Genomic DNA, 26,260 nt, shown 5'->3' on the forward strand with positions numbered 1-26,260 from the left:
GCAGGGTCATAGGGGAAGCAGAGACGGAGCATCCTAGCCTTCTGCCATCAAGGTAAACTGAGCTGGCCTGGACCCTGGTGAAAAGGGCCGAGGCAGGAGAAGAGCAGACATCAACACAAGTCAATACAGAGCAAAGACATCCTTGAGAGAGGCCCCAGAGCCTGAGCTGGGGCAGGAGAGGAGAGAGGTGAGCAGAGCAGGGGAGAGACAGCCCAGCGGTGTGGTGCAGCCTTCCCTGCTTGGGGCTGCATGTGCAGAGTGCAGTGTGGCTCTGGCTGGCTGTCCCCCAGTCTCTGGATATTTGCAAATGTATGATCTTTCTGGATAACAATCTTGGATAATTTATGGATAATAATTAACAATACTTGAAGTTCTGTTAAAACTAACGCTATAGTCATTGAGTCAGATTCTATTTTCTAGATTTTTCAAAATTAGTAAACAAACTTAAAATTTTTATTTTTTATTACTGTACTACTTTTTTTTTTTTGAGAGTCTTACTGTGTATCCCTGCCTAGCCTGGAACTTGCTGTGTAGACCAAGCTGGCCTCTACTCTGCTCCCCCAAGTGCTGAGATCAAAGGCATGTGCCACTAACACTCAGCTCAGACAAGTGTGTGTGTGTGTGTGTGTGTGTGTGTGTGTGTAAGTGAGAGTTCTCTCCTTCCACTGTGTGAATCCTGGAAGTCTAACTCAGGTCACTGAGCTGGATGGGGTGGCAAATGCCCTCACCAGCCCACAAGCAATTTTGACTCAGGCCATTGGCGCTATTGCTGTAGTCTGAAGATTAAAGTCCCTTCAAAATGATGTTGGAGCCTAAATAGTCAGCATGGTAAAATTCAACCGTAGTCATTACTATTATATGGCTGTCGCCAAATACCTGACTCAAGTTGAGGGAAGGTCAGCTTGGGCTCTGAGTGACCCGGGACTCACTCAGGCTGGGTTACACACACCCCCTCTTGTAGTACCGCCTCAGAAGCTTTGCCCTGCATATCCTAGGCACACACCCCTCTCCAAGCAATGCACCTACCAACCTCAGACCCCACCTGCATCAGGCGACATCTGCACCCCTCTCTGAACAATGGGTCAAATTTCCCCTCCCTTGGATGCCCCACCAAACTTGGATATTTCCTATTCAGACACATACCCAAGACATCTTGGTCCTAGGGTAGGAGGGTCAGTCCAGCCTGAACTGGTTGTGGGCATGTGTGCAAAAGAAAAAAAAAAAGCAAAACTATATCCCCAAGTGAGCTTTTAGAGAAAATCTGTTTGCCATTTTAAGTTTATGCATAATTATGCATGTACATAATTAAACTTAATTGCATTATGAGAAAGGAACATTGCATAGCAGAAAAATGATTATCTGACCTAAACCCCCAACAAAGCAGAAAGCTAGGGCTGGGGGGATGGCTCAATGATTAAATGCACTGGCTGCTCTTGCAGAAGACTCAAGTTAGGTTCAGGACCCACATGGTGGCTCTCAAACCACCTGTAACTCCAGTTCCAGGAGATCCAATGCCCTCTTCTGGCCTCTGCGGGTACTGTCTGTGGGTGTGCTGAGACAAACACTCTTACCCAAAAAATAAGTATTACAACCCTCACAGATATCCCTCAGTAAGTGACCCTACCGCTCTTGCTGCTGCACTCAGGAAAGGAAGCACCGTTGTCTTCACTGACAGTGGGTGGTCCTTGCAATGTGCTCCCAGCTTGCCTGTCGCTTCCTTTAAATAACATTCCCAGGCTGCTTCACCATCTCTGTGGGCTTTTTATTTCCGCTCCTTGAGAAAAGGCCAAGAGTGTGGACACACGGCGCTCCCAGCCTTAACTGCCTGTGATGTCCTCCCTGCCCCCCACCCTGGCTAGGTAGACACCCCCAAACCTAAGAAGCAGGACCCCACAAGTCACAAAGGTGCTTTATTTTATAAATTTCGCTCAGGACGTGGTTTCTGTACCTGTAAAACAACTTGTAAAAAACAGAGGCTCTGCTCTGGCGAGAAGTCCTTGTGTGCTGTGAACTTGAGGGCCAGGGTCTGTGGTCACAGTGGCTGTAGGGCAGGGTCACCTCCTCTTCACCAAACTGGGGTCTGGGTTGGCGAGAACATGGAGGTAACAGATGTCTGCTCCACTGGGGCCAGAGCCCTGCTGTGTTCCTCTGACCGCTCCTGTCCCGGTCCAGGGCCCAATTCACTGTCCTCATTGAGCTGCTCCGGTAGCCATGTCCCCAACACCTGGGGCAAGGGGCAGTGAGGCAGGAAGCTGCCACACAGGTCCTACCACCAGGTAACTTCTCAGGCTTCAGGGTCCAACTCTCCGTCATCTTGATAGAACATGGCCTCATCCATCCAGACTAGGAGAGAGGGATCGGCATCAGGAAGAGCTCACCTTAACAGGTCCTCTGTCGGCTTCCCTAGGCCTAACATTCTCTATCTCAGGACACCACCAAGGGCTGAGAAGGACCCCCAGTGCTTCAAGTCCCCCACCACCTAGGTCCTCTTGGGAACTGGGAGAGATCAGAAACTCCTCAGGATTCCTAGAGTAGGTATCAAGGCTTCCCATCTCGCCGGGCCCTATTCCAGCCTAGCAATGTTTCTCTGCGGTCAAGAGACCTCCATCTCTTCTTGCCGTCCCCAGAGGATGACACTGAGGCTTAGGGGAACTTACAGTAGCACATCTGGAAACTCGGTGGAACCAAAGTGTGGGTTCGAGAGACTGTGTGGGTCACCTCTCTGAACCCATGCTCCCCACAGCTGTTCAAACTTCAAAGGAACTTCCCCCAAGGGTCAGGAGCCTCCTAAGCACTCAGCTTCAGCCTGAAATGTCACCTCACCATGCTGTGGGGGTAAGTATAGACCTTGGGAACTTTCCAGAGGGGGATATTACGGCCCAGAGAGAGGTATCCTTACGGTGAAGCTGAGGACCAGGTCTCTGATGTCCTCTCTGGGTCTGCCTGGACACTAGCTGTGAGGCAGAGAAGCCATGGGCGGGAGCCTGGCTCTTCTTGCACCTTGCTGTGGGCCCCTCCGGTGAGTCGCTGGCCTTCTCTGGATCCCTTCCTTCCCTCTTCTCTAAAGCAGAGCTACAGCCCACAGTGTGGGAGTGAGAAGTAGTGGGTGTGCATCCATCACGTAGCCTGGGGAAGGCCACGAAGGAGGGTGGGTACTGTGGCTTGACGGGGCTCTGTGTGCTGGAAACTTGGCCCCTCAGTGTGGAGATGCCGAGAGCTGGCAGGTCCTTTCAGAGGGCGGCCTGATGAGGTAACTGGTGTGGCTGCCCTCTGCAGGGACCCAGGGTGGGTCTCTGGGATCTGAGCTGGTTCTCTCTTGAGAGTGGAAAGGAACAAAGGTGGTTCTTCTGCCCTCCTGCCGGATTCCTATCGCTCCCTGGGACCTATTCCTTTTGGGCCTGCTCCACCATGATGCCTCCCTGCCCTAGGAGACTCAATGGAGTTTCTACATCATTTGTTCATCAGCCTCTATGAGCCTCAGTTTGTTTGTCTGTAGTCAAGGGGCGAGATCTACATGAAGTCTGTTCCTGAGCACCTGTGAGAAAATGACTCATTTCCTCGAATGGGCCACCAGCCACAACAGTCCCCACACCAACAGCCTCCTTTTCCCCTTCGGTGTTGGAGACGGACAGAACCCAGGGCCTTGAGAACTCCATCACTGAACACAAGCAACCCTTTTGTCCGTGTTTGATACAGGGTCTGGCTAAGTTGCCCAGGCTGGCCCCAAGCTTTCTTTGGAGCTCAGGCGGCCTTGAACTTGTGATCCTTCTGCCTTAGCTGCCCCAATAATTGGGACTGTGGGCCTGCCCTGCCAGGCCTGACTCAATGTAACTCCGTTCATTGCACAAGAGAGTCTACCTGCCAGCTCCGAGGGCATCAGCAGGAGGCAGATGAGACACCAGTCTGCACCCCACCCTGTATGCTGTCTGGCCAGGATCATTTCATATCTTCCCTTTCCTCATATCTAGAAGACCCAAGGACAGCCATAGCCTGGCGTGGGGCCGTTTCCCAGTCTTTCCTGTTGACCAAGCTGCTGCAGCCAGCACCATGGAGGACAGGACACCCTGCTGTGGGCAGGGATGGTGCATCTTTCAGTTCCAGTGAGTGGCTAAGATATGGCATGCGGGCCAGCCCAGACGAAATCCATCATCCTCCTGGTTGCCAGCAAGGGCTGCTCACACAATTGCCCAACAAGCTACATCTAGCTAGGGCTGGCATCATGACAAAGAATGGAGCTGTCAGCGTTGACCATACATTAACAAGCTCAGGGGGAGATGGGAACCAGGTCAGGCCATGGCACAGAAGGGATCCTGGGAGCAGTCTTCTGCATAGCGGTGTTGCCTCACCTGCATGCTTGGAGTCCCTGGGAAGCCCCATGCCCGTCGGGGTTGGGGGTGTAATGATGATGTTGGGGACACTCAGGTGCTTGTTGTTCAGCACAGGGGCCTCGTCATGGTTGTCGCCACTGTTGTTGCTGCTGCTGACACACATCTTAAAGCCTGAGGGATACAGGATATGACAGAGAGAGCATCAGGCCCTCTGGGTGGTACCTGCCAAAGTCAGTCCCTTTGACTTACTCTGAAGATTGGCCACACTCCACAAAGGGACACTGCCATTCTCACCGCACAGATAGGGAAACCGAGACTCAGGAAGGGGAAATGTATCCCCAACCTTACACAGTTCCATGGGGGCACTGAGCTCTGTCTGTCCCTAGAGATATACATGGGAGTGGTGGCATCTTCTCAGGTACGAGCAACATTTCCCAAGGTCTGTCCCCTGGAACATCTGACTTCTGAGATGCTCCAGGAAGGGGCCTCATAATAAGTTTGGGAACCATATGTATGGTGGCTGAAACCCATCTACTTTATCCTCTGCTGGGCGCTCACAACTCCGCCCGTCAAAGGCTCTGAGAAGTCCTGCATGAGGAAAAGATTTGGGTTGTGGTTTCTTTTCGTTTGTGAGGCAAGATCTTATTCTAGCCCAGGTTAAGGCTAACCATGAACTCGCTCAGCACACAAATGCAAGGCAATCCTCTTACCCCAACCTTCCTAGCGCTGGAACTGTGGGCACAAACCACCACAGACAGCATGAAAAGGTTTCCCTCTTTTAAGTTTAGGTTTATTTATTCTATTTTATATTTTTGAAAGTCTGAATAAATGTCTGAGAACCAAGTGCCTGGTGCCCATGGAGGTTTCAAGGCTGTGAGATGCCATGGAAGCGCCGGGTACTAAACCCAGGTCCCTCTGGAGGAGCAACAAATGCTCTTACCCACTGAGCCATCTCTCTAGCCCTAGTGGAGAGATGACCTTAGAGTCCCATCTGGAGGGACACCTGTTCACACCTAGAACCAAGAGTCACAAAGTCCTTCAGCCTCTTCACACCTTTGCAGATGCTGGTCCCATGCCTGATATACACTTTCTTCTTTTGCCAGGGGAATGAACTCCTATCCATCCCTCAAAAGCCAGCATAGCATGCCCATCTTCGGGAAAGACAGCCCAAGCTCTGAACTCATGACCTCTTTGACCTGTCTGTGCTCATCTAGTCACAGGGGCGGAGAGGACAGCTCTTATCTCTGCTTTTGCTGAGGGCGCCTAGAGTAGCCACCATTTCCTTTTTGGTCCCGAGCCCAGCAGAGTCTGGAGCAGAGTAAGTGACAAGTTTTAAATTTACATTAAATAATCGAAACCTTCAGAAACCTTTGAACTCCGGGGTCCTGTCTTGACTCCAGAGAACACCAGATTGCGGGGAGTAGAGGAAGCCCTGAGTGAATGTGTATTGTTGATGTGGGCACAGCCACGTGACAGGCCCCAGTACCTGAGATCCACGGAAATGGCAAAGCCTCCCCGGATCTGAGGAGGAAGGTTGATAGCATCTTCCTTCTCCCAGATATTTACAGTTCAGATGTTGCTCCCCTACAGAGACCTGGCACCAAGACTAGCAAACCCTTCCTTACTCCGTAGGTAATAAATGCACCTGGTTTCCCTGCTGCGGTTACACTGTAGCTATCCCCCATCAGAACAAGCACAGCCCACCTCATTCCAGCTTTTCTGTCTGTGTGTCTGTCCTCCCTTCATTCCCACTTGGCCCCAGTTAGCTTTGAAGGACTAAGCCACGCAGGATGAGAAGGGGACAATTAGTTAAAAAAAAAAATCACCCAGTCCTGAGTAACTGTCTCTACCATATTCCAGGTAAGCCCTGGTCACTATCAGGATGTCCCCAAGCTGTGGAGCTTCAGTCCTAGCGGGGAGGGGACTCAGCGGACTCATTCTAAAGAAGAGAATGACAGAAGTGTCAGTCTTTGTCCTGCCTTGAGCCGCTGGCTGTGTAGGAGGTCAGACACTGCCCCTGGAAGCCAGCAAGTGCACGAGGTCCTGGAATTAGCCAGGAGACACAGTAAGACTATCTCAAGAAACAAAAGCTAGCTGGGTAGTAGAGACAGCACATGCCTTTAATCCCAGCACTCCGGAGGCAGAGGAAGATGGATCTCAGTGAGTTCCACGACAGTCAGGGCTACAGCCAAGACTCACTCTGTCTCCGGGGGGGGGGGGGGGGGGTGGTAGAGGGGAAGGAGCAGGAGATGGCTCAGTGGTTGAACACTGGCTGCTCTTCCAGAGGACCTGGGTTAAATTCCCAGGAGCCACACGGCAGCTCACAGCTGTTTGTAACTCCAGTTCCAGGGGATCGGACACCCTCACATAGCCACACTTGCAAATAAAACACCAATGCACATATAACAATTAAAAAAGAAACAACAACAATCACAACAAAAAGAACAACATACACACACGATTTTAGCCTTGCCTCAAAAAACCAACCAAAATAAAAACTAAAGAGAATTGTTGCTAGCTCTGACCCCAGCAGGTCAGGGCCACGGGAGAGCATGGTAGGATGGGAGCAGGCACCTGGCTTTGTCTGGCTTCTGTCTACCACCTAACTCTGCATGAAGGCCTGTGACTCCCCCGAAGGTCTGTCTAAACCGGTGGCTGAGAAGTCCAGATGTACATTTCCCTTCAAGGCTGAAAGGAAAAGGAGCCCCTGAAAGACCTAGTGGCCTTCACAGTGTTGTGGTCCTCGGAAAAGGCACCCAGCGATCTCCATATCCCCGCCCTCAGCCTGCAGTGATCCAGGGCTCCAGGAAGAATAGAAGTCTGTAAACATGTCACCACACGGTAAGGCCACATCCAAGCCCAGTAGTTGTCTCACGGGTACCGGGGCAGTACTTGTCCAAGTCACCTTGGAGAACTGAACAAGACATTGACCAGTCAAGAGTCACCTTGACCCTGGCTGATGAACCATACCCAATAAATGGCATTTTAGTTAAAACCCTGTCCTGTCTTCTCCTTCTTTTGGTTTGAGACAAGGTCTTTCTATGTATCTCAGGCTTCACAACCCCCCCAATCCTTCTGCCTCAGCCTCCTCAGTGCTAGGATTGCAGGCACGAACTCCCACAAACCTCCCAGTATGCAAATCTAGCGGTGATATAATCCAACCCACGGTGGAACAGGACATTGAAGCTCAAGGGGCTTCCTGTTGGGGAAATTATTTTAAGGGGGTGTGACTTTTGTTTTTCTGTATTTAACTCTGTGAAGCTGTGATTCTTTACCTGTCTAAAACACCTGACGGTCTTAAGAGCTGAATGGCCAATAGCAAGGCCAGAGAGAGAAATAGGCGGGCTGGCAGGCAGAGGATAAATATCAGAAATCTGGGAGTAAAAGGATCTGGGAACAGAGAGGAAGGAGGACTTCAGGGACCAGCGACACAGGCAGACAAGGAGTAAGAAGAAAAGGTATACAGGAAGGAAGATAAAAGCCTTGAGGCCAAAGATAGACGGGATAATTTTAAAAAAGCCGGCAAGCAACAAGCCAAGCTAAGGCCATGCATTCATAACTAAGAGTAAGCCTCCGTGTGTGATTTATTTGGGACCTGGGTGGCGGCCCCCCAAAAAAGTCAAAAGAGGAAAGAGTAAAACCACTACAGCAGCTTCCCAGGTAAGGACTCTTGAGTGCCATCACACGTCAGCATCACGCATCCACCCTGTGCGTGTACGGTGACACGGTGGGCAGGGTTAGAGGGCGGTCAGCACCATCTGTGACTCCACAGACGGGTGAGGTCCATCGGTCCTTCTAGCAATCCCAGGGGGCCTGGGAAGCAGCTGGCTAGGCAGGGTGGGTGACCTCGTGCAAGGGGGTGGGATTAGCAACTAGCTTCCTCACATAGGAGGGCGCCACCTGCTGGCCACTTAGTCGCCAGTACCTTAAGTAACAATTGAAGTCTCTCCTGGGAGAAGTCTCCAGACCATTGATGGAGGATTCTGACAGCTTGGAAGACAGCCAACAGAAGCCACGACCAATGAGGTCACAGCTCAAAATCCCCTCAGGATACAAACCTCTGTGGAGCAGCACTCGCCTCTCATGTGATCCAAATTCAGGTCACTCCTCCCCGCCGGCCTCCAAGGAGGAGCCCAGGGGCAGATGACCTGCCAGCTGGTGCTCCAGGCCTCATCTGCCTGCGCAGTGAAGCTTTCCGTCTGCCGGAGGCAGAGTGAGAGCTCACTCCACGTCACCCTTGGCTTTAGTTTTGTCTCCTCACAGCGCTTCCTTCTCTATTGACAAAATCAGAAGCAAACCCATCCATTTCTGTTGGAAAATAGTCACCGTGGTGATGGGTGTGTGGCCAGTGTGACCCTCTCCTTCTCGCACACCCCCCTGTCACCCCATGTCACACTGGGACCTGACAAGCTCCTGGCAGTGCCTCAGCCCTTTCCCCCTGACCTGCAGACTTTCTGGCTGAGACAGTCTAGCATGGTGGTGTCACGCAGGAGCCAGCGTGGGAAACAGCCAGGACACGGGAGGTTGTTTCTAGGGTCCAAACTTCCCGGGGCTGACACAGTCTTTTCCCCTCAGTTCACAGCTCTCTCTGCCAAGTGCTACCCTACCATTACACAGATGTGGAAGCTGAGGGCCAGAGAGAGCAATAACTTGCACATGACTGACCAGCTGGTAGGAGGCAGCCAGGGTCCCTAAGCCAGAGACTGGATGACGACTCTCAGTGCCAACATTTCCTGTCCCTGGAAATCATGAATAACGGAACACACGGCTCCCTGCACAGAGCCTGCGGTAACTACCTCGGCAGCAGGCTGTCACCTACAGCGCTCTGCCTCTGTGGATGGTGGCAACGAAGGACCTTACAGGGATGGCAGGGCACACGCCCATCCTGATAAAGTTCTACTTATAGGCAGCCAACAGGTCCGAGAGGAGTGCCCGTGGCTGGTCAGTTCCTGTTGCCGTCCATCCAGGATGATCCCAGGAAGTGGGTCTAGGACAAGGCTGACTGACGTCCCAGGGAGCCAGCAGAGTCCCACAGCCTGGGCATTGTCATGCCACCCTTACATCTGGGAGCAGAGCCTGATCATGTGACTGTGTGCACACCTGGGCCATTTGTATGTGACTGAATGCAGGGGCTTGGGGATTCAGCTCTGGCCTGGCAGTCCTGTCCCTATGGCTTCCAGAGACCTCAACAAAAGATGGTGCGGATCACCCCACAGTGACAAAGGAGCCTCCCACTCGAACTCCTTCCTCACCCCCACCCCGCTTCTGACACAGTAGCAGGGTCTGGAGCTTGAGGACAGAGCCCACAGCTTATTCTGGAAGTCTTTGGGGCTCAGTGGGCCCAGGAGAGATGCTGGAGGAGGGGAGGAGGGAAGGAGGGAAGGAGGAAGAAGGGGGTATAAGCAGGCAAGATGAAGGGAGACTGGGAGGAGAGATGAGAGGGAAGAGGGGGAAGGAAGAAGGGAGAGGGAGGGACAGGTCCCTGGCTCCCTCAGCCCCGTTGTGCAGCCTCTGGGCAAAGCTCTCAGGAGGATTAGACAACAGTGAAGATTAAAAAACAAATGCCAGTCACCCTGGGAGTCAGAGCTGTCATCTGTCAGTTCTGGGACTGCCTCAGGCGATCAGAAGCCTGTTTCCAGAGGGACAGGTGAAGCGGGGCACAGGACTGGCCAGGGAGCCAGACATGGACTAGGTCTGGAGCCTGGGCAGGAGGCCTTCATGCGTTGTGCCAAGCGCTAGGGTTCCCCCACCTTGAGCATCCTTCTACACACCACCTCAGTCAACCAGACCCCGCAGCCACAGCCTAAGCTGCCTTCAGAGAAGCTGAGACACAGCTAGGCAAGGCTGGGCTGCAAGCTAAAGGGTTAGCTCTGCTGTCTGTGGCTGTGGTGACCCCGTGGCTGCCTCTGGGGATTCTCTGAGAAGTTTCTTTTGATTCTGAACCAGGGCTTCCCATAGCCAAGGTTGGCCTTGAACTCCTGACCCTCCTGCCCCCAACTCCTGCTGGAATTGCGGGTGTACCCCACCACACCCAGCTTTTCTTCCTCCTCTTCCTCTCTCTTATTGGCTTTCACTCTGGGGGATTTAACAGTTTACCCAGGAATCTCCCCCCCCCCCAAAGGGGCCGAGTCTATGCCTTCTGAGCTGGTACTGGCTGTTTATAAAGCTTCCTGGAGATTCACAGTCAGGGTTGGGAACCCTTGAACCAGGGTGGCTGTGGAAATGGGTGGCTTGACTCTCTGAACCTTGATCTCCCCGGCTGTAAAATATGGAAACCATACACACATGGATGGCATGGCCTGCCTGGGGGTCACGAAGCTGGTTGCCATCTCCCCACCAAGCTGGCCAGCCTCCTGCTGCAGCCTCCCCAGCCGAGGTGAGCAGAGCCTTTATGTTCACTGTCTCTATCCTCACACCAGAGGGAACTAGGATCATAGGCCATTTAGAGGAGGCATGGCCTCTTGTGATTCTAACCCTTCCTGCCTCAGCCCCGGGTCTCATTCTTTAAAGCTTGGGGCCAGGTGAGCTCACAAGGTTACTTTCCCTCCCTTCAACGTTCCCCAGACCTCTCAGGCCTGAACAGACTCAGGCTGCCCCCTAAGACAAGTTACCACCCTGAGCAGGCATGATAGCTCGCAGGCGCCCTCTACTGGCTCATTGTAAAACAGCACTCTGGCTCGCTGGGATCCTGTCCAACCGCCTGCCTCCCTCGCCACATAAAAACCAACTTCCAATGTGGGTCTCTGTCTCTGTCTCTGTCTCCTTTCATTGCTTGCTGAAGGTTAATATTCAGGAGGATGCCTATATGTTTTTCTTTGGGTTCTCCTTATTAAGCTTCTCTAGGATCACTAATTATAGGCTCAATGTCCTTGGTTTATGGCTAGAAACCAAATATGAGTGAGTACATCCCATGTTCCTCTTTTTGGGTCTGGCTTACCTCACTTAGGATAGTGTTTTCTATTTCCATCCATTTGCATGCAAAATTCAAGAAGTCCTTGTTTTTTATTGCTGAGTAGTACTCTAATATGTATATATTCCATACTTTCTTCATCCATTCTTCCATTGAAGGGCATCTAGGTTGTTTCCAGGTTCTGGCTATCACAAACAATGCTGCTATGAACATCGTAGAGCATATACTTTTGTTGTATGATAAGGCAGGACTGAAATCTCAAGGTCCAAATCAGGAGAAGAAGGAGAGAGAGCACGAGCAAGGAACTCAGGACCGCGAGGGGTGCACCCACACACTGAGACAATGGGGATGTTCTACTGGGAACTCACCAAGACCAGCTGGCCTGGGTCTGGAAAAGCCTGGGATAAAACTGGACTCTCTGAACATAGCGGACAATGAGGACTACTGAGAACTCAAGAACAATGGCAATGGGTTTCTGATCCTACTGCATGCACTGGCTTTGTGGGAGCCTAGGCAGTTTGGATGCTCACCTTACTAGACCTGGATGGAGGTGGGGGTTCCTTGGACTTCCCACAGGACAGGGAACCCTGATTGCTTTTCGGGCTGGGGGGGGGACTTAATTGGGGGATGGAAATGGGAGGCGGTGGCGGGGAAGAGACAGAAATCTTTAATAAGTAAATAAATTTTAAAAAAAAACCAACTTCCACACACAAGGGGCTCTGCTCCAACCTCCTGAACACAGTGCAGCATGATACAGACATCTGGGCTTCAATCCACCAGGGCAGTGGTCCCACCCGTTTCAGCCTCTGTCTTCTCCTCTGCTGGGGGTGGGGTATATAATGACCCCACAGAGGGGCCAGACCAGCAGCTCTCAACTTGTGGATTGAGACCACAGGTCAAATGACCCTTTCCCAGGAATCGCCTAAGACCATCGAAAAACGCAGGTATTGACATCGCAACTCATAACAATAGGTAGGAAAATTACAGTTATGAAGTAGCAATGAAAATAATTTTATGATTGGGGGTCGCAGCATCAGCTGAACCACTGAGCTAGACTGCCGTCTGTCATGAACTCTATAGCAGGCCATTCAAGCGAGTAGCCCCAGAGCTGGCCCCCTAATGCACCACCCACGAACACCAGATGTTACTAACGCCAGGTGGTTTACTCTTCGGCAAATTTCATCAAACCAACCAGTATCAGGCCCCTGGTATGCCACGGCACCCACGTGGAGATGCTCTACTGTTCTCTGAGTACCACTGGGGTGGGTGCTAGACAGAATGGTACTATTCTAGGAGTGGCAATTCAGTTTAGCAGGTAGAGAGCTTGCCCAGCCCCAACACCACGTGGTGACCTGAGCATCTGTAATCCCAGCACTCGGGAGGTGGAGGCAGGAGGAACAAGAGCTTAGTCTCAGCATGGCACCCGGGAAGCCCTGGAGAAAGGAGCACAGGCCCCGACAACTGGCATTTTCTGAGCACCCACTTTCTTGGGAAAGAGGCCTGTCTTGGCCAGGGCTGTCCACTTGCTCTGTCAGGGTTCTGTGACCTGCTTCTGAATAAAGGACCAAGCTCAGGCCTGGCCCTGAAGGAGCTCAGGCCCTGACAACTGGCATTTTCTGGGTACCCACTGTGTACCAGGCAGTGCTCTGTGTGCTGGCTACACAATCGAGAGCAAAATGACCCCCCAGACGTTTCTCTGCTTGCCCACAGAGCCTTTCCTGCCTTCCACTCCAGGGCCCAGCAACAGAAACAGTGAGGTTTTTTTTTCTTAGCTAGCCAATCTGCCACGAACCTCCCCCACCTTATTCTTGTTTTCCCAAACCCTGGGCATTCCTGAAGCTCGGTCACATGTTTCCCCTTTGTGCCAATTAGGCAACCATGTCCGAGAAGGAGGTGAAGCTCTCAGCAGGGGGGCGAGACACGTCCCTGCCTACCTCAGAATAAAAGCCAGTGAGTGAACCTCCTGTCCTGCGTGTTCGTTTCACCCCCTTTTCCAAAAGCAGCTGCCAAGTGACCTTTCACTCGCACGTCCTCCCCAAGAATGGGCCATAGAAATTTCAGGGTCTGCCTGGGGAGAGAAGGGACAGCTCTGGGAGCCGAGCCCTTCACTGGGAGGGGCCGCCACATTAAGATACAGAGAGGTCACACGGAAATGATGTTGGGTCCTGGAGACATAGGCACAGAAACTCAGAGTCTGGTCACAGAGGGACAAGGACAAACAACAGGCCATGGGTGGCTGGAGGGGAGACGGTGAGAGTTCAGGAGGCTGCTGGGGGTAGGGGTGGGGAACAGTCAAAGCCGCAGGAGGGACGGAGAAGAGGGCACTGGGGCAGGGCATGCTGAAGAAAGCACAGGGTCAAGGCCTGTGAGAGATCCAGACATGAAATCCTCATTCTCCTTCACGGTTTATAATTCCCACCACGGGGAAAGCCTAGCGTTACTACAGATTCAGCAATGGCCGGCGGCGCTGGCATTTTTCACCTTTTCACAGCAGCCTGGGCCCCAACAGAAATGGTTTTAAGTCTCTTTTCAATTAAGGGAAAAGCTCCTGCTTGCGTCAGGGACCTGCAGCTGGAGCTTGCACTGGGCAGAGCCTGTGAAAAGGTTGGCAGGGAGTTCAGGCTAGGGGCTGATCTCCTGCCTGCACCCGGCACACCCAGCAACCTGTCCCTGCCATCTTGCTGGGGTCTCGGTTGTGGAGAGCAAGGGTTCCATGCAGGAGACAGGGTCTAGCTTGGACTCATCACTGATCAGCTATGGCCCTTTCTTCTGGCCCTCAGCCTGTCAACCCTACAATGGACAAAGGTGGCCACCCTATGGGAGTGACCATAAGAGCTTAACCACAGGAAACAAGCAAAGCCAGACTCATGGCACACATCCGTCATCCCTGGATGAAGAGCAGACACTTGTCATCCTCATTAGAGAGGGTGGGAGGGGAAGACAGGAGAATTGTTCTGTAGAGCAGGCTGGCCTTGAACTCATAGAGATCCACCTGCTTCTGCCTCCCAAGTGCTGGGATTAAAGTAGTGTGCACACTTGCTTATATCTTGAGATAAGGTCTTGCTCTACTGTGCAGATCCTGAATTGATCTTCCCGCCTCTGCCTCCTGCATGGTCACCACAACTCACTCCATGGGGCTTTTCTCTGACATCTGGCACATTCTCACTGTGGAACACACGTCCACAGACACATATCAACCTCAGCTGAGGGTCACAAGTGCGAGCTGTATAATCCCAGGATATGGGAGGCTGAGGCAGGAGGATGGCTGTTGAATCTGAGGCTATCCTGGGATACAGAATAAGTTCCAGAGCGGCCTGGACTACAGTGTGAACTATGTCTCAAGAAAAATTTTGTGTGTGTGTGTGTGTGGCATTGTTCTTGGTAGTGACCCGGATGTGTTCAAGGCCTGGAGCAGGTACTTGACAGCTGTAGAATTCCTGTTCGTACACTAGGAAGACTGGAGCCACAAAGCCCTGAAAACATCAAGGGCCCAGTGTGTTAGAACAGAACACTAAGGTATTAGGGACATGCTGGGGGAGTGGTTGTGCAGAGCTGTGGACACGTTTGTGACACACAGTGTACACGCGTCAAACCGTGAAGGGACACATGGTATACATGGATCAAACCATAAAAGGACACACGAGTGTACACGCGTCAAACCGTTAAGGGACACTGAAGGACACATGGTGTCCACGCGTCAAACAGTTAAGGGACACACGGTGTATACGCGTCAAACCGTTAAGGGACACAGAGGGACTATTCTTTTGGAGACAATGTTTCTCTGTGTAGCTCCTGCTGATCTCAAACTACCCCTGTGGAACTACTACCTACCCTGCCTCAGAGTGCTGGCATTCAAGGCCTGTGCCACCACACTTGGCCAAAAATATTCTTTAAAAATTGGGGAGGAGCGAGGTGGGCGGGAGGAGCAGGCTGGCTAGCCTCCTGACCGGGGTTGAGTCTGGGCAGATACACAGCAAATGGAGGGCTGACTTCTGAGTCCAGGGTGGCTTCAAGCTGAGGGTCCTCACTAAGTGGCTCCAGCAGACAGGGGTGAGGTGGCACTGGCGATTAGGGAGGGCATCTGCCCTAATTCCTGAGGCCATCGGGTGCTGCTGAGGCTTAGCTTAAGCACTGGTGACAGAGAGACAGGAGGGCTAAGTCCTAGCATGGGGCAGGGAGCTGGACATTGCCCCACTGCAATGCTCACCTGAGAGGGACCCTGTTCTGCTTCTTCTAGGTCATCTCCCATCTCTGCTGTACTATGACCTTGACCTCCTGGCTTTTAATGTCCCCATCTATAAAATGGGCTCCAGCTTCCAAGGGATTGGGCAACTCCCATCCTCAATGCCCAGCAATGCCACCGCCATGGGGTAGGGATCTAGGTGTATCTGAGCCCAAAATAGAAGCTAGGCACACATGGAACTCCAGGAGGCTAAATGCCTACTTTGGGAGTAGAGCCCAGACCACGGTTGTAAACCGGGGCAGGCTTTCTTTGGCCAACAAGCATATCGAGTATCTGCTATGTGCTATCACCGGGCGGGGTTCCTGAGAGGAGACAAACACGGATAGCTATGTGAACATAAAGCCCAGGCTGGCAGAGGAAAGGGGTACAGGAGAGAACCCGAGGAACCCCAACATTAATCTGGACTGGACTGCAGCCACCCTGACTATGGAGAGAGAGCTCTATCTCAGGCAGAGACCAGCAGGTGCAAAGATCCCGAGGCAGAAGGAGACAAAAGTGGTGGGAAGCGGATTGTTGGGGAAGAACAGGCGTGGGCAGTAGGGGTCACCGAGGCAGGTGGCACTGTAGGAGCCAGACTGTGCCACTGAGAAAAGATTTGGGGCTGGGAGGCAGCTCAATGGTCAGAAGCACTTGCTGCTCCTGCAGAGGACCCGAGATCTGAGTGTGGTTCCCAGCACCCACATCAGGCAGCTCCAGGGGATCTGACACCCTCTTCTGGCCTTACCTGAACGCACGTGAGCATAGTGACACACATACACACACTTAAATATAAGTCTTAGCTAAGAGGTGGCGCACACCTTTTCTCCCAGTGCTTAGGAGGCACAGGTGGGCGGATCAGTTCAAGGTCAGCCTGGTTGACAAAGAGAGTTCCAGAACAGCCACAGCTGTTGCACAGAAAAAAAACTTGTCTAGAAAACCCGGAAAAAAAAGTCTTTTAAAAAAATATATTATCTTTTAAAAGAATGACTATGTATTTTATGTGTATGAGTGTTTTGTTTGCACATAGGTCTGTGCTGGCAGAGGACAGAAGATGACAGGATGATGACATCCATGACTGGAGTTACAGACAATTGTGAGCCCCCGTGGGAGCACTGGGAACCAGACCCAGGTCCCCTGCAAGAACGAGTGCTCCTAACTGCTGAGCCATCTCGCCAGCCCAAAATTTATATATTTAAAACAAGGGTTTACAAACAAACAAACAACAACAACAAAAAAACCCTGAGGGTTCACTGTGTAGCCCAGGCTAACCTCTAGCTCACCATCCTTCTGCCTCCAGGGTCCACCCCCATAACAGCTACAAATTTCTGAGTGTCCTGGCCTCAAAGGGATGGTACTGTCAGTTGGTGAGCCCTCAGCATGTGCAGTTCATAGAATTCTCTAGATGGTTCTCCATCCACAGTGTGACAGAGTGGAAGATGTCTCACATTTCCCTGAAAACCCTGAGCCCAGACACACACACACACAGGACCGTCCTGGTGCAGGGGTTCACGGGAAATGAGTCTGGAGTGCTAAGCTGAACCAGGCTCTGGGGTGGCGGGATGCTGTGCTGTGCAGAGGAGGGCAGCTTCCCTGTGCTGCGTGCATGCTCTGGAGCTCTGATGTGGCCTGGAGCTGGGAGCGTTACAAAGATTAGCTGGGAACAGCTGAGCCCCAGGGGCAGTCCTGGGGATGGAGGGACAGAGGCTCTAGGTGGGTCCCAGCTGGGTCCCTTGCCTATTGCCCCATGAGTGACTCACCCCCTCCACCTCTGGGGTGAATTGGCTCAGGGTGAATCCAGCCTTTTTAGAACAAGGTGTTGGAGGTTTAATCAGCCTGAGGACCTCACAGAGGCAGCATCCTGGAACCGGGTGGACTGGGTCCAACAGCTGTACACTCAGAAGAGGAAGAGGAAGCTAAAAGGGAGGGGAGCTAAATGAGGACAGAGAAGACAGAAGGGCTGCCTGAGGATGGAGGCGGATGATGGAGTGGCTAGAGCAAGGCTTCTGGAAGAGTTCAAATACAGCCTGCGCCAAAGCTGTGTGATCTCAGGGAAGCTGGACTCCCTCTCTGGGCTTCAGCTTCCTTGTCTTGGAGACAAATGACTTAATCCATATGGAATTCACAGACAAGAGCCTTTCCCAGGCTAAGCCCCCAAGTAAAACAGCCATTTATTGTCATTTGACCATTCTGACTCCTGGAATATATTCCAAACAAGTTATCATCATCATCACCATCATGCCAAAATATCCTATATGGCTTACTTATATAAGCAACCGTGTAGAACTCAAAGTCATCCTTGGCTACATAGACCTTGAGCTAGCCTGGGCTATATGAGACAGTGTCTCAAGGAAGCAAACCAGACAGCACACAGCACTGCATGGAGCCAAACCTGTGGCTGTACTGGAGCAGGCCACACAGGAAATGGAGCCACAAGTAGGCCTGTGTGGACAACATCACGCTGCATGGTGTGTGTGTGTGTGTGTGTGTGTGTGTATGTGTAACCAGGCTCCACCATGGTGGGTCTGGCTGGTGGGTAAGTCTCGGCTTCATTACCTCCAGGGACCAAGGCTGGTTAGCTGGAGGCAGGCCAAGGTCCAACACACCCAAAGCATGCAAGGAAAATTATGAGCTGACACCTTGGAGGGACCCTTCTCAAAGTTCCTGTTCCAGAGGCCCTTGGTGCACAGTGGCTTTTAGGCTTTTGGTGGGGTAGGATAGAGGTGGGTCCTGTTGGGGAGATAGTCTAGGTCCGGGTTGAACCATCTTGGACATCCTAATATAACCAGGCAAGATCCCACTGATGGGTGGGAGAGAAAGAAAACACATCCCATCCTGCTGGACCATGGTCTACTGCTTTTTTGTTGAGACAGGGTAACAGCACAGCCCAGACTGGCCTGGGGCTCACTATGTTGCCCAGGCTGGCTTCAAACTTGTAGAAACCCTCCTGCCTAAGTCCCATGAATGGTGGGATTTCAGGTACATACCTAGTTGGATCTTAAACTCCCCTAAAAGGTCCATGTGTCATAGTCCTGGTCCCCAGACCATGAGAATAGTTGTAAAAAGCAAGCCCCATGGGAAGTTAGGTCATTGAGGACATGGCCTTGAGGTATATGCTAGGACTGTGGCTTCTGCCCCAACCCTTCTAACTTCTTAGCAGTCATAGATGGGCATCTCATTCTTTCTTTTTAAACTTATGTGCACTGGTGTTTTGCCTGCATGTGTGTATGACAATGTTGGGTACCCTGGAACTGGAATTACAGACAGTTGTAAACTGTTATGTAGGTGCTGGGAATTGAACCCGGGTCCTCTGGAAGGACAACCAGTGCTCTTTACCCCTGAGCTGTCCCTCCAGCCCCGGCACCTCATTCGCAGCACTCCACAGTCCCTACCCACAGGCTCAAAGTAACCATGGAATACTCTGAAACCATGGACTGCAATAAACCTTTCATCTTTGTACCTTGTTCTTCTCAGGTATACTGTGGCAGTAATGCAAAGCTGGCTGGAAATCCACACAATGAAACATCTGGCCCCTACGACACACAGATGCATGCCACAACACACTGAGCCTGGGAAAGGCATTACTCAGTAAACAGAGCCAGGCAAGAAACTGGCCCACGTGGTTGTGCAGTATTTGTTTACACTCTGTGAAGGCGTGGCACTGTGATTGGTTTAATAATAAAGAGCTGAATGGCCAGTAGCTAGGTGGGAGAGGACAGGTGGGATTTCCGGGGAGAGAGAGGTGTTGGGATGAATCTAGGTGTGCAAGAGATGCCAGCAAGACACTGAAGAAGTCAGACAGAGGAGAGGTAACCAAGCCATGTGGCAGAACATAGGTTACTAAAAACAAGTTAAGTTATAAGAGCTAGTTGGGAGCCGGGCAGTGTGGTACATGCCTTTAATCCCAGCACTCGGAAGGCAGAGGCAGGAGGATCTCTGTGAGTTTGAGGCCAGCCTGGTCTACAAGAGCTAGTTCCAGGGTTCCAGGGCAGGCAACAAAGCGACACAGAGAAACCCTGTCTCAAAAAAAAAAAATCACACACACACACAAAGAGCTTTCATAATTAATAATAAGCCTCAGTGTTCTTATTTGTGAGCTGGGGGTGGGGGGGTCAAAGAAAAGTCTGACTACACCATGCATACGATCGTTAGATTCTCTAAGAATCCTGGGGTCCACATACACAAGGCATTAGAGTTGTTGACACTATAGAGAAGTGCAGGGTGTCAGGGGCCCTGGCCACACAGTGGCAAGGCAGTCTATATCCCTAACCTGTGCACTCACTGGTCATTCAGAGCGCCAGCCCTGGAGTGCAGTGAAGGCTGACTCTGCTCCTCCAAGGCCTGGCCACCTTGAGATCAGCACAGAACTCCTTGCTAGCAGTCCTGGTGGAGCTGTCAGTCAAGATGCTCCACCCTCCCAGGCCAAGGCACAAGGCTTCATTTGGGCCAATTAAGTGCTGTCCTATATCTGCCCCACCCCTACCCCACCCACAAAGTGAGAGGAAGCTCAGGAGACATCCATCCACTCTTTCCCAGCCTTTGCAGTTCTCCTGGGGGAAAGAGTTCTCTCTTTCTTCCCAGAAGTTCATCTTGTTCATCTTAACTGCAATCAATGCTTTAGCTAGTACTCAGAGACCTCAAGTCTCCTAAGACCTGGAAGTAGGGGCTGGAAAACCCAGGAAACAGAAGGGCCCAGGGATGAAATCATCAGGAGAGCTATACCCCAGTGGCAGCCTGGGTGCTCGGAGCCTGGCACTTCTGGACACCCCACAGCCATGTCCTGTCGTGACCCCACTTTAAGGAAATCAAGGCTGTTGTTCAGGTCTCCAGAGCTTTGAACAGGTTGGGGAACACAGACCTCTGAGCAGGCTGATCTTGGAAGGCAGAGGTGCACGGGAAGGCTGGGGAGGGGAGCCTGAGGAGGGCGAGGAGGGTAGCCTGGGGTGGGCAGGGAGGAGAACCTGGTGTTCAGGCCAGTGGCTCAACATGTGGGGTAGTGATGTTTTTGGCAAGGGCCATCAAGAAAACACACTGGGCTGGGCAGTGGTGGCGCACACCTTTAATCCCAGCCCTTGGGAGGCAGAGACAGGTGGATCTCTGTGAGGCTGAGGCCAGTCTGGTCTATGGAGTAAATTCCAGAACAGGACTGTTACACAGAGAAACCGTGTCACAAAAAAAAAAAAAGAAAGAAAGAAAGAAAGAAAGAGAAAATGCAGCAGTGAGTGGAGAACTAGGGCTGGGATGGCCCAGGAGAGCTGTGGGGACAGATGGAACCATGGCAAGCTGGATGCCAACAAGCAGTTGGGGGTGGGGCCTATGGTACCTTGCAGGGCTGTCCAGGGCAAGTCTGGACTTCAAGGCTGGGAGATGGGGGTGGGGATCATGCCTGTGTCACAGGGGGATATCAGGACAGAGGTCTGTGCTGCCTCCACCAATACCTCTCACTGATATTGCACCCTTCTAGAACTTTCTGATGGCCTTATTTTTCTCCCAGTACTAACCAAGCTGACCTCTTGGCTGGATGATGGCAGGTTTCCAGAGTGTCCTGGGAAGCAGTTACCCAAGTTATGCCTGGCTTCTTGCTCAGGCTTCCCCCTTCCTAGCTACCCTCTTTTTCGAGGACTTCTGCTCTGAGGAGGAAGTTGAAGCCTGAGGAGAAAGTTGAAGCCCTAGGGCACAAACCTCTGGTGAAAGAAGGCCTGGAAGAGGTCACAGAGGCAGAATAAGCATTTATAGAGTACCTACTGTATATACGAGCTGCCTTTACAGATGAGGTCCCATCAGTCTAGGCCAGTACCCCAGGCCTCTGGGACCCCCCCCTACTATCTCCACCCCAGTCTCCCCCTTTCTGCTCTCCCAGTCCCTTGCCTCCAGCACCCCACACTCTGTCCTACCTTTCAGACAGGAGAGCTTCAGCCCCATGGCGTTGTCACCGCTGCAGGCCTGTGAAGAAAGGAGAGCACTTAGAGCGGGACGGGGGATGTCATTGTCATGGCCACGCGTGGCCAGGCCCCTACTTGGCCAGCTGGGCACACAACAGGAAGCAGTGGTAAAACAAGCCAGCTGTGAGGTCACAGTGCCTGCTGACCACATCTGGGCTGAGTGTGTGCTGGGGCAGAGGGCTGCTGTCCAGGAAAGTTCAGGCAAGGTTGGCCAGGGTTGAGGGCGTGGAAACCACCCTGCTGTCTCTCCTTTCAGGGGCCACAGGACAGTGGTCAGCCTCAGGGATGGAGGACCCACAGGCTGGGGGGGGGGCAGATGAAACCTGCCACAACAGGAAATCTCTCTATTTTAACAGGTGCTCTGCTGACTTTTCAGTTTCTAGTCACTGGCCACATTGTCTACTTGATTCATTGGGGCTCCAGGGATCGAACCCAGGACCTTGTGCATAGTGGGCATACCCACAGTACCTGAGCCGCAGCCCAGTCCCAGTCCTCTCAATACAGATTCTTGGAATGGGTTGAACTCTAACAGGCTGTGGAGGATGAGAAGGAGAATATTTCCCACCTGTGTTCTCCTGACCTTTTCCTGCAACTGCTTTCTTAGAACTCAAGCAACTGAGCGGTCAAAGTAGGAAGCAGGGGAAGAGACACAGAGTGGGCATGGCGGTCTTCAGTAGACCAGTGTCCATCGGGAGTGACTTCACCATCTGGCGTTCACAAGTTCGCAGCCCCGGGAAAAAAGCCATTATAGGGTGCATAAAAGGCAGTCTCCAGCCTGTGCCTGGGGAAGACTGGGCTCTAGGGTCACACAAACCTAGAGCTGCTGAGGAGGGAGGACAGCAGCCCAAGTGACAGGCTCCAGGCTGAAGGCAGGATGCCTGGGTCCCACTTGGGTGTGGACCTGCCACTGGCCTGAGCTGGGCCTCTTCACTCTCTCCTTGGCACCTTGGCTACTTTGTCCATAGTTCTGATTCCGACCCCAGCTGTCATGAGTGGAGTGAAGGAATACTAAGCAGGCAGTTGGGCCGGAAGCCCCCTTGGCCATGGTGCTGCCCAGCCACCTCTCCTAGGAGAACTATCCTGCCAAGAGAGCCTGAGTCACAGTGGCATGGTGCCCCACCTCCTTAACAAAGCCCTCCTTTAACAGGCCGGGTAGGAGCAGCCAGACCATCGGCTTAGCTCATGGACCTGAGAGGCAAGAGGAGGCCGGGCAGAGCATCTTGGTCCCTTAGCTGTGTCCCAAGCTCCCATGCGGAGCTGTTTCCTGCTTCAAGCAGGATGGACACACCCACATCTGGGTTTCTACCTTGCTTAGGAAGTCACTTCATTTGTGTAACAGGACAAGAATCCGTTCAAATTCAGCCCCAGGCACCATGCTGAGAACAGTGCTGACTGTGTGGTACCTCCCTGCCAAGGCCAGAGAGGCCAACAGCCCCGGTTTCCCACCTGCCTGCTGCCTGCTCTGGGCCACTCTGTGGCACTCATGCCTCATTCTGTCTTCACACCATTAAAAACATCTGCTAAACACTAAAGCTGACCATGTGTGTGCAAGAGAGTGTCCCGTGTTTTCTATACAGCCAAGATTGAACATGGAGGGTGGGTGAGGGGAGGATGGCTCAGGGGCCATGCAGAGGACCTGGATTCTGTTCCCAGCATCCCACGGTACCTCACAACCATCTGTAATTCCAGCTCCATGGGATCCGGTGCCCTCCAAAGGCACCATGCATGTATATGGGGCAGACATGCATGCGGGCAAAAATGCTCATGCACATAATTTTTTTTTAATGAAAGATTGGACACAGGGACATGGGAAAGATGGGTACTGTGACCTTAGAGGCTACTATCAGGAACCCAAGGCTGTGTGGGGCCTGGAAGAAGATTGAGTTTCTTTTGATAGGGCTCTCTATCAGTCTCTATGGTGGGTTCATTTCCCATGATTCTACAGGGCTGGCCTGGCTTTCCCTTCCCTGGATAAGAGCCATTTCCTGTTACCTCGAGGCTAACACTTGGCCTTATCTACTCCCCCCCCCCCCCCCCCCGCCTCAGTTTCCTGCCTTTAAAATGGGGACAAGAAGAGGCTTTGGTTAGAGGGCTGGTGTGAAAAGAGCCAGCGCAGGCCTGGCATGGGCCTACTGCTGGCTAAGCACTAACATCTCAGCGTCCTCAGCCCAGGAAGACGAGTGGAGTCTCCTGAGTGACCTACACCTCCCTAGGGGAGGCACACTCCTGCCTGGTGTGTGCCCACCAGCTGAGGCCTTCCAGGGACAGATTAGACACAGCTTTCCAGGCCTTGGGGCTGGTGGAGGGATTAAGTCTTTCCATAAATACACGGCCTCTCTCCTGTGCAGAGGACCCGGACCCGGGGGAGGGGCACCAGGACAGGACCGGAGGAGTTGGGTATGGCCTAGACAGGACCAGTCTACATCGTGGCCTGGGTAGGAAAGGGGTCTGGACAGGTAAGGGGTGCTCTTAGCTGGTAGCACAACCCAAGATAGGGAGGATCTCCTGGAAGAGTCTCAGGCTGAAGAGAGACATCAAAGTCTGCCATTCATATGAAGCAGCCTGGGACTCAGTTTCTTTATCTGTAAAACCGGGTGTGTTCTAACATTTCTATACTCTCTCCGGAATGACTTCTACATTGCTGCTACCCTGTTCTCTTGGCAAAGGCCAGAAGTCCCTCCTGCCCTCAGAGTCCCCCAGGGGAGCTGCCGGGCCTCTTTCAAATACGCACACCCTCCCCAGATCTGCCCGGGCCAGCCCTGCCAAGAGAAGTGCCTGCCTTGCGCGGGTCGCCCTTTGCGGTCGCGAAGCTGCTTTGATGTACTGGGCGCCCCTAAGCGAAGCAGCTCATCAATAATACATTCGAAACACTTGGTGGAGGGAAGCGGTTCCTCCCGAGGCCTCCTGCCCCCACCTCGCCCGACTGCTCCGCTACTTGACAGCCAAGCCGGCTGCACCGAGGGGCCTGAGGCTGCCACGCGCGGGACACGCCCCCGCCCAATGCCAGGCACGCGGCCAAAAGGAGCCGAGCTGGACAGCGAAGTCTGCGGGAAGTTGTGGGACGCCTGGGACCAAAGGGTCCCCATCACTCTGGAGTCCCCACCACCTTGGGGGTCTCCACAGTCCCTCCCCCGCGTCTTCACCCCACCCTGGGGTACCTACCCTCCGGGGTTCTGTAACCCCCGGTCTCTACGTCCCGGGTTACCCACACACACACTTCGGGATCCCCACCGTCTCTGGTCTCCACGGCCCAGGGGTCCCCTGTCCTGGGTCCCTCCCCACGTCCCTCCCAGGTCCCGGTGCGTCCGCCGTGGCGCGCACGGCGCGCGCGCACTCACCGCTTTCTGGGGCGCGCCGGGCGCGGACGCTGGTGGCCGTGCGGGACACCAGGCGACACGCCTGCAGCCGCGGACCGCGGGGGTCATGGCCCGGCCTGCTCTCCCCGCAGCAGCGCTTGCCTGGGCCCCCGCCCGGCACCTGGAGGGCGGCGCCGCCCAGGCCGCTCCGCCCCGCAGCCCGCCCTGGGCGCAGTCACAACCCTGGCTGCCGCGCCTCCCTGCCCGCCTCCCCCACCCCAGCCGCGCTCCCAGCACCCGGGAAAGTTTGGGCACCAGTCGGCTGTCCCCTGTGCTATAGAGGGAAAGGGGCGTCCAGCTCCGCCTCTCCTGCAGAGACGTAGGAGTAACGCCCCCAGCTCGTCGCTGCGGTTGGGAGGTTCAGGTGGCATTGTGACCCGCGGGCTTCCCCCGCTGCTGGGTTCTGGCATTTTAACTGGCCACGTGCCTCCATCTGCCACAGCTGGCAGAGGACCTGAAGGTTCAGGCTGAGACGACTCTGGCTATCGACTCCCTACCCCTAAGGCTAGCATCATGCTTTCCTTTGTATTATTTGAAATAGGGGCTCTTGTATCCCACCCAGGCTGCCCTTGAACCCCTGATCCTCTGACCTCTGTCTCCCAAATGCTGGGATCTCAAACAGGGGCCAAGGCCCTGGCTTCTTTGTTTTTATATTTTCAGTGCCAGAGATAAGACATGGCTTCCCTTGTCGGGTGGTGGTGGCGCAAGCCTTTAATCCCAGCACTCTCCGGAGGCAGAGGCAGGTGGATCTCTATGAATTTGAGGCCAACCTGGTCTACAAGAGCTAGTTCCAGGACAGCTCCAAAGCTACAGAGAAACCCTGTCCCGAAAAACTAAAATAAAAGAAAAAGAAAGAAAAAGACATGGCTCCCCCATTCCCCCTCCTCTACAAGCCCAGCACGTGTTCAGCACTGAATCACATTCCCACATACTTCCAACCATAGATGTGGCGTCCAGATCTGTGTCTTAATGGCTTTCTCAGGGGCCCCTCCTTGAAGCCCCACTCACCTACCTAGATCAATTCTTTGTCACAAGCCTGTAGTGCCACGCCCACTCTACAAGCTCCAGGTCTCCACATCTTGTGCTATTTTCCAAATATTACAAGGGGCCTTGATATCACCATGGGCCTGTGACGCCGGCCCAGGGTAGACGGTTATTCTCACTTATTCTCAATGTGGCAACCTTGGTTTAGGGAGGTCACAGGCCATCCCACAAATAGAACTTCTGGACTGAACGTCTGAGTTGTCTTTAGGAAGGGAACATCAGTCATTCTGGGGGGGGGGGGGGTGGCAGGCAGAGGACAGAGAGGAGACAGGATGATGCTCTTGTCACCTGCCTGTACTGAGATGGGGCTCCTCCACACGGCCTCTGAGAACTTGGGTCTCAGCCCTCTGGGCTATGACTTCTCTCTCTACCACCGCTCCCTGCATGAGGCTGAACTAACTGCTCCCCGAACATCCACCGCTGGATGCCAGCAGCACGGTCGCTGGAGCACCAAAGCTACC

At 53.1% G+C, this 26,260-nt stretch overlaps 1 protein-coding gene across 1 annotated transcript; it reads right to left on the reverse strand.

Moving 5' to 3' along the window:
• Positions 1-1,897: 1,897 nt before the first annotated feature.
• On the reverse strand, positions 1,898-24,899 carry C6H16orf74 (chromosome 6 C16orf74 homolog). Its single transcript, XM_075977475.1, has 4 exons — positions 24,738-24,899; positions 21,352-21,400; positions 4,347-4,499; positions 1,898-2,343 (listed from the first exon to the last, which is right to left on the reverse strand). Exons 1-4 carry the CDS (start codon positions 24,822-24,824, stop codon positions 2,285-2,287), a joined length of 348 nt encoding a protein of 115 aa, XP_075833590.1. The 5' UTR covers positions 24,825-24,899; the 3' UTR covers positions 1,898-2,284.
• Positions 24,900-26,260: the final 1,361 nt, after the last annotated feature.

This window comes from Microtus pennsylvanicus, chromosome 6 (assembly GCF_037038515.1).
Source record: "Microtus pennsylvanicus isolate mMicPen1 chromosome 6, mMicPen1.hap1, whole genome shotgun sequence".
Lineage (NCBI taxonomy): Eukaryota > Metazoa > Chordata > Mammalia > Rodentia > Cricetidae > Microtus > Microtus pennsylvanicus.

What these genes read in the sequence shown, in the direction of transcription:
- C6H16orf74 (XM_075977475.1), bottom strand. Translation starts at nt 24,824, where the DNA reads ATGACCCCCGCGGTCCGCGGCTGCAGGCGTGTCGCCTGGTGTCCCGCA. An exon ending in GAAGCTCTCCTGTCTGAAAG is followed by an intron (nt 4,500 to 21,351) that starts GTAGGACAGAGT and finishes TGTATCCCTCAG; the next exon opens with GCTTTAAGATGTGTGTCAGC. An exon ending in CAGGGACTCCAAGCATGCAG is followed by an intron (nt 2,344 to 4,346) that starts GTGAGGCAACAC and finishes CCTCTCTCCTAG; the next exon opens with TCTGGATGGATGAGGCCATG.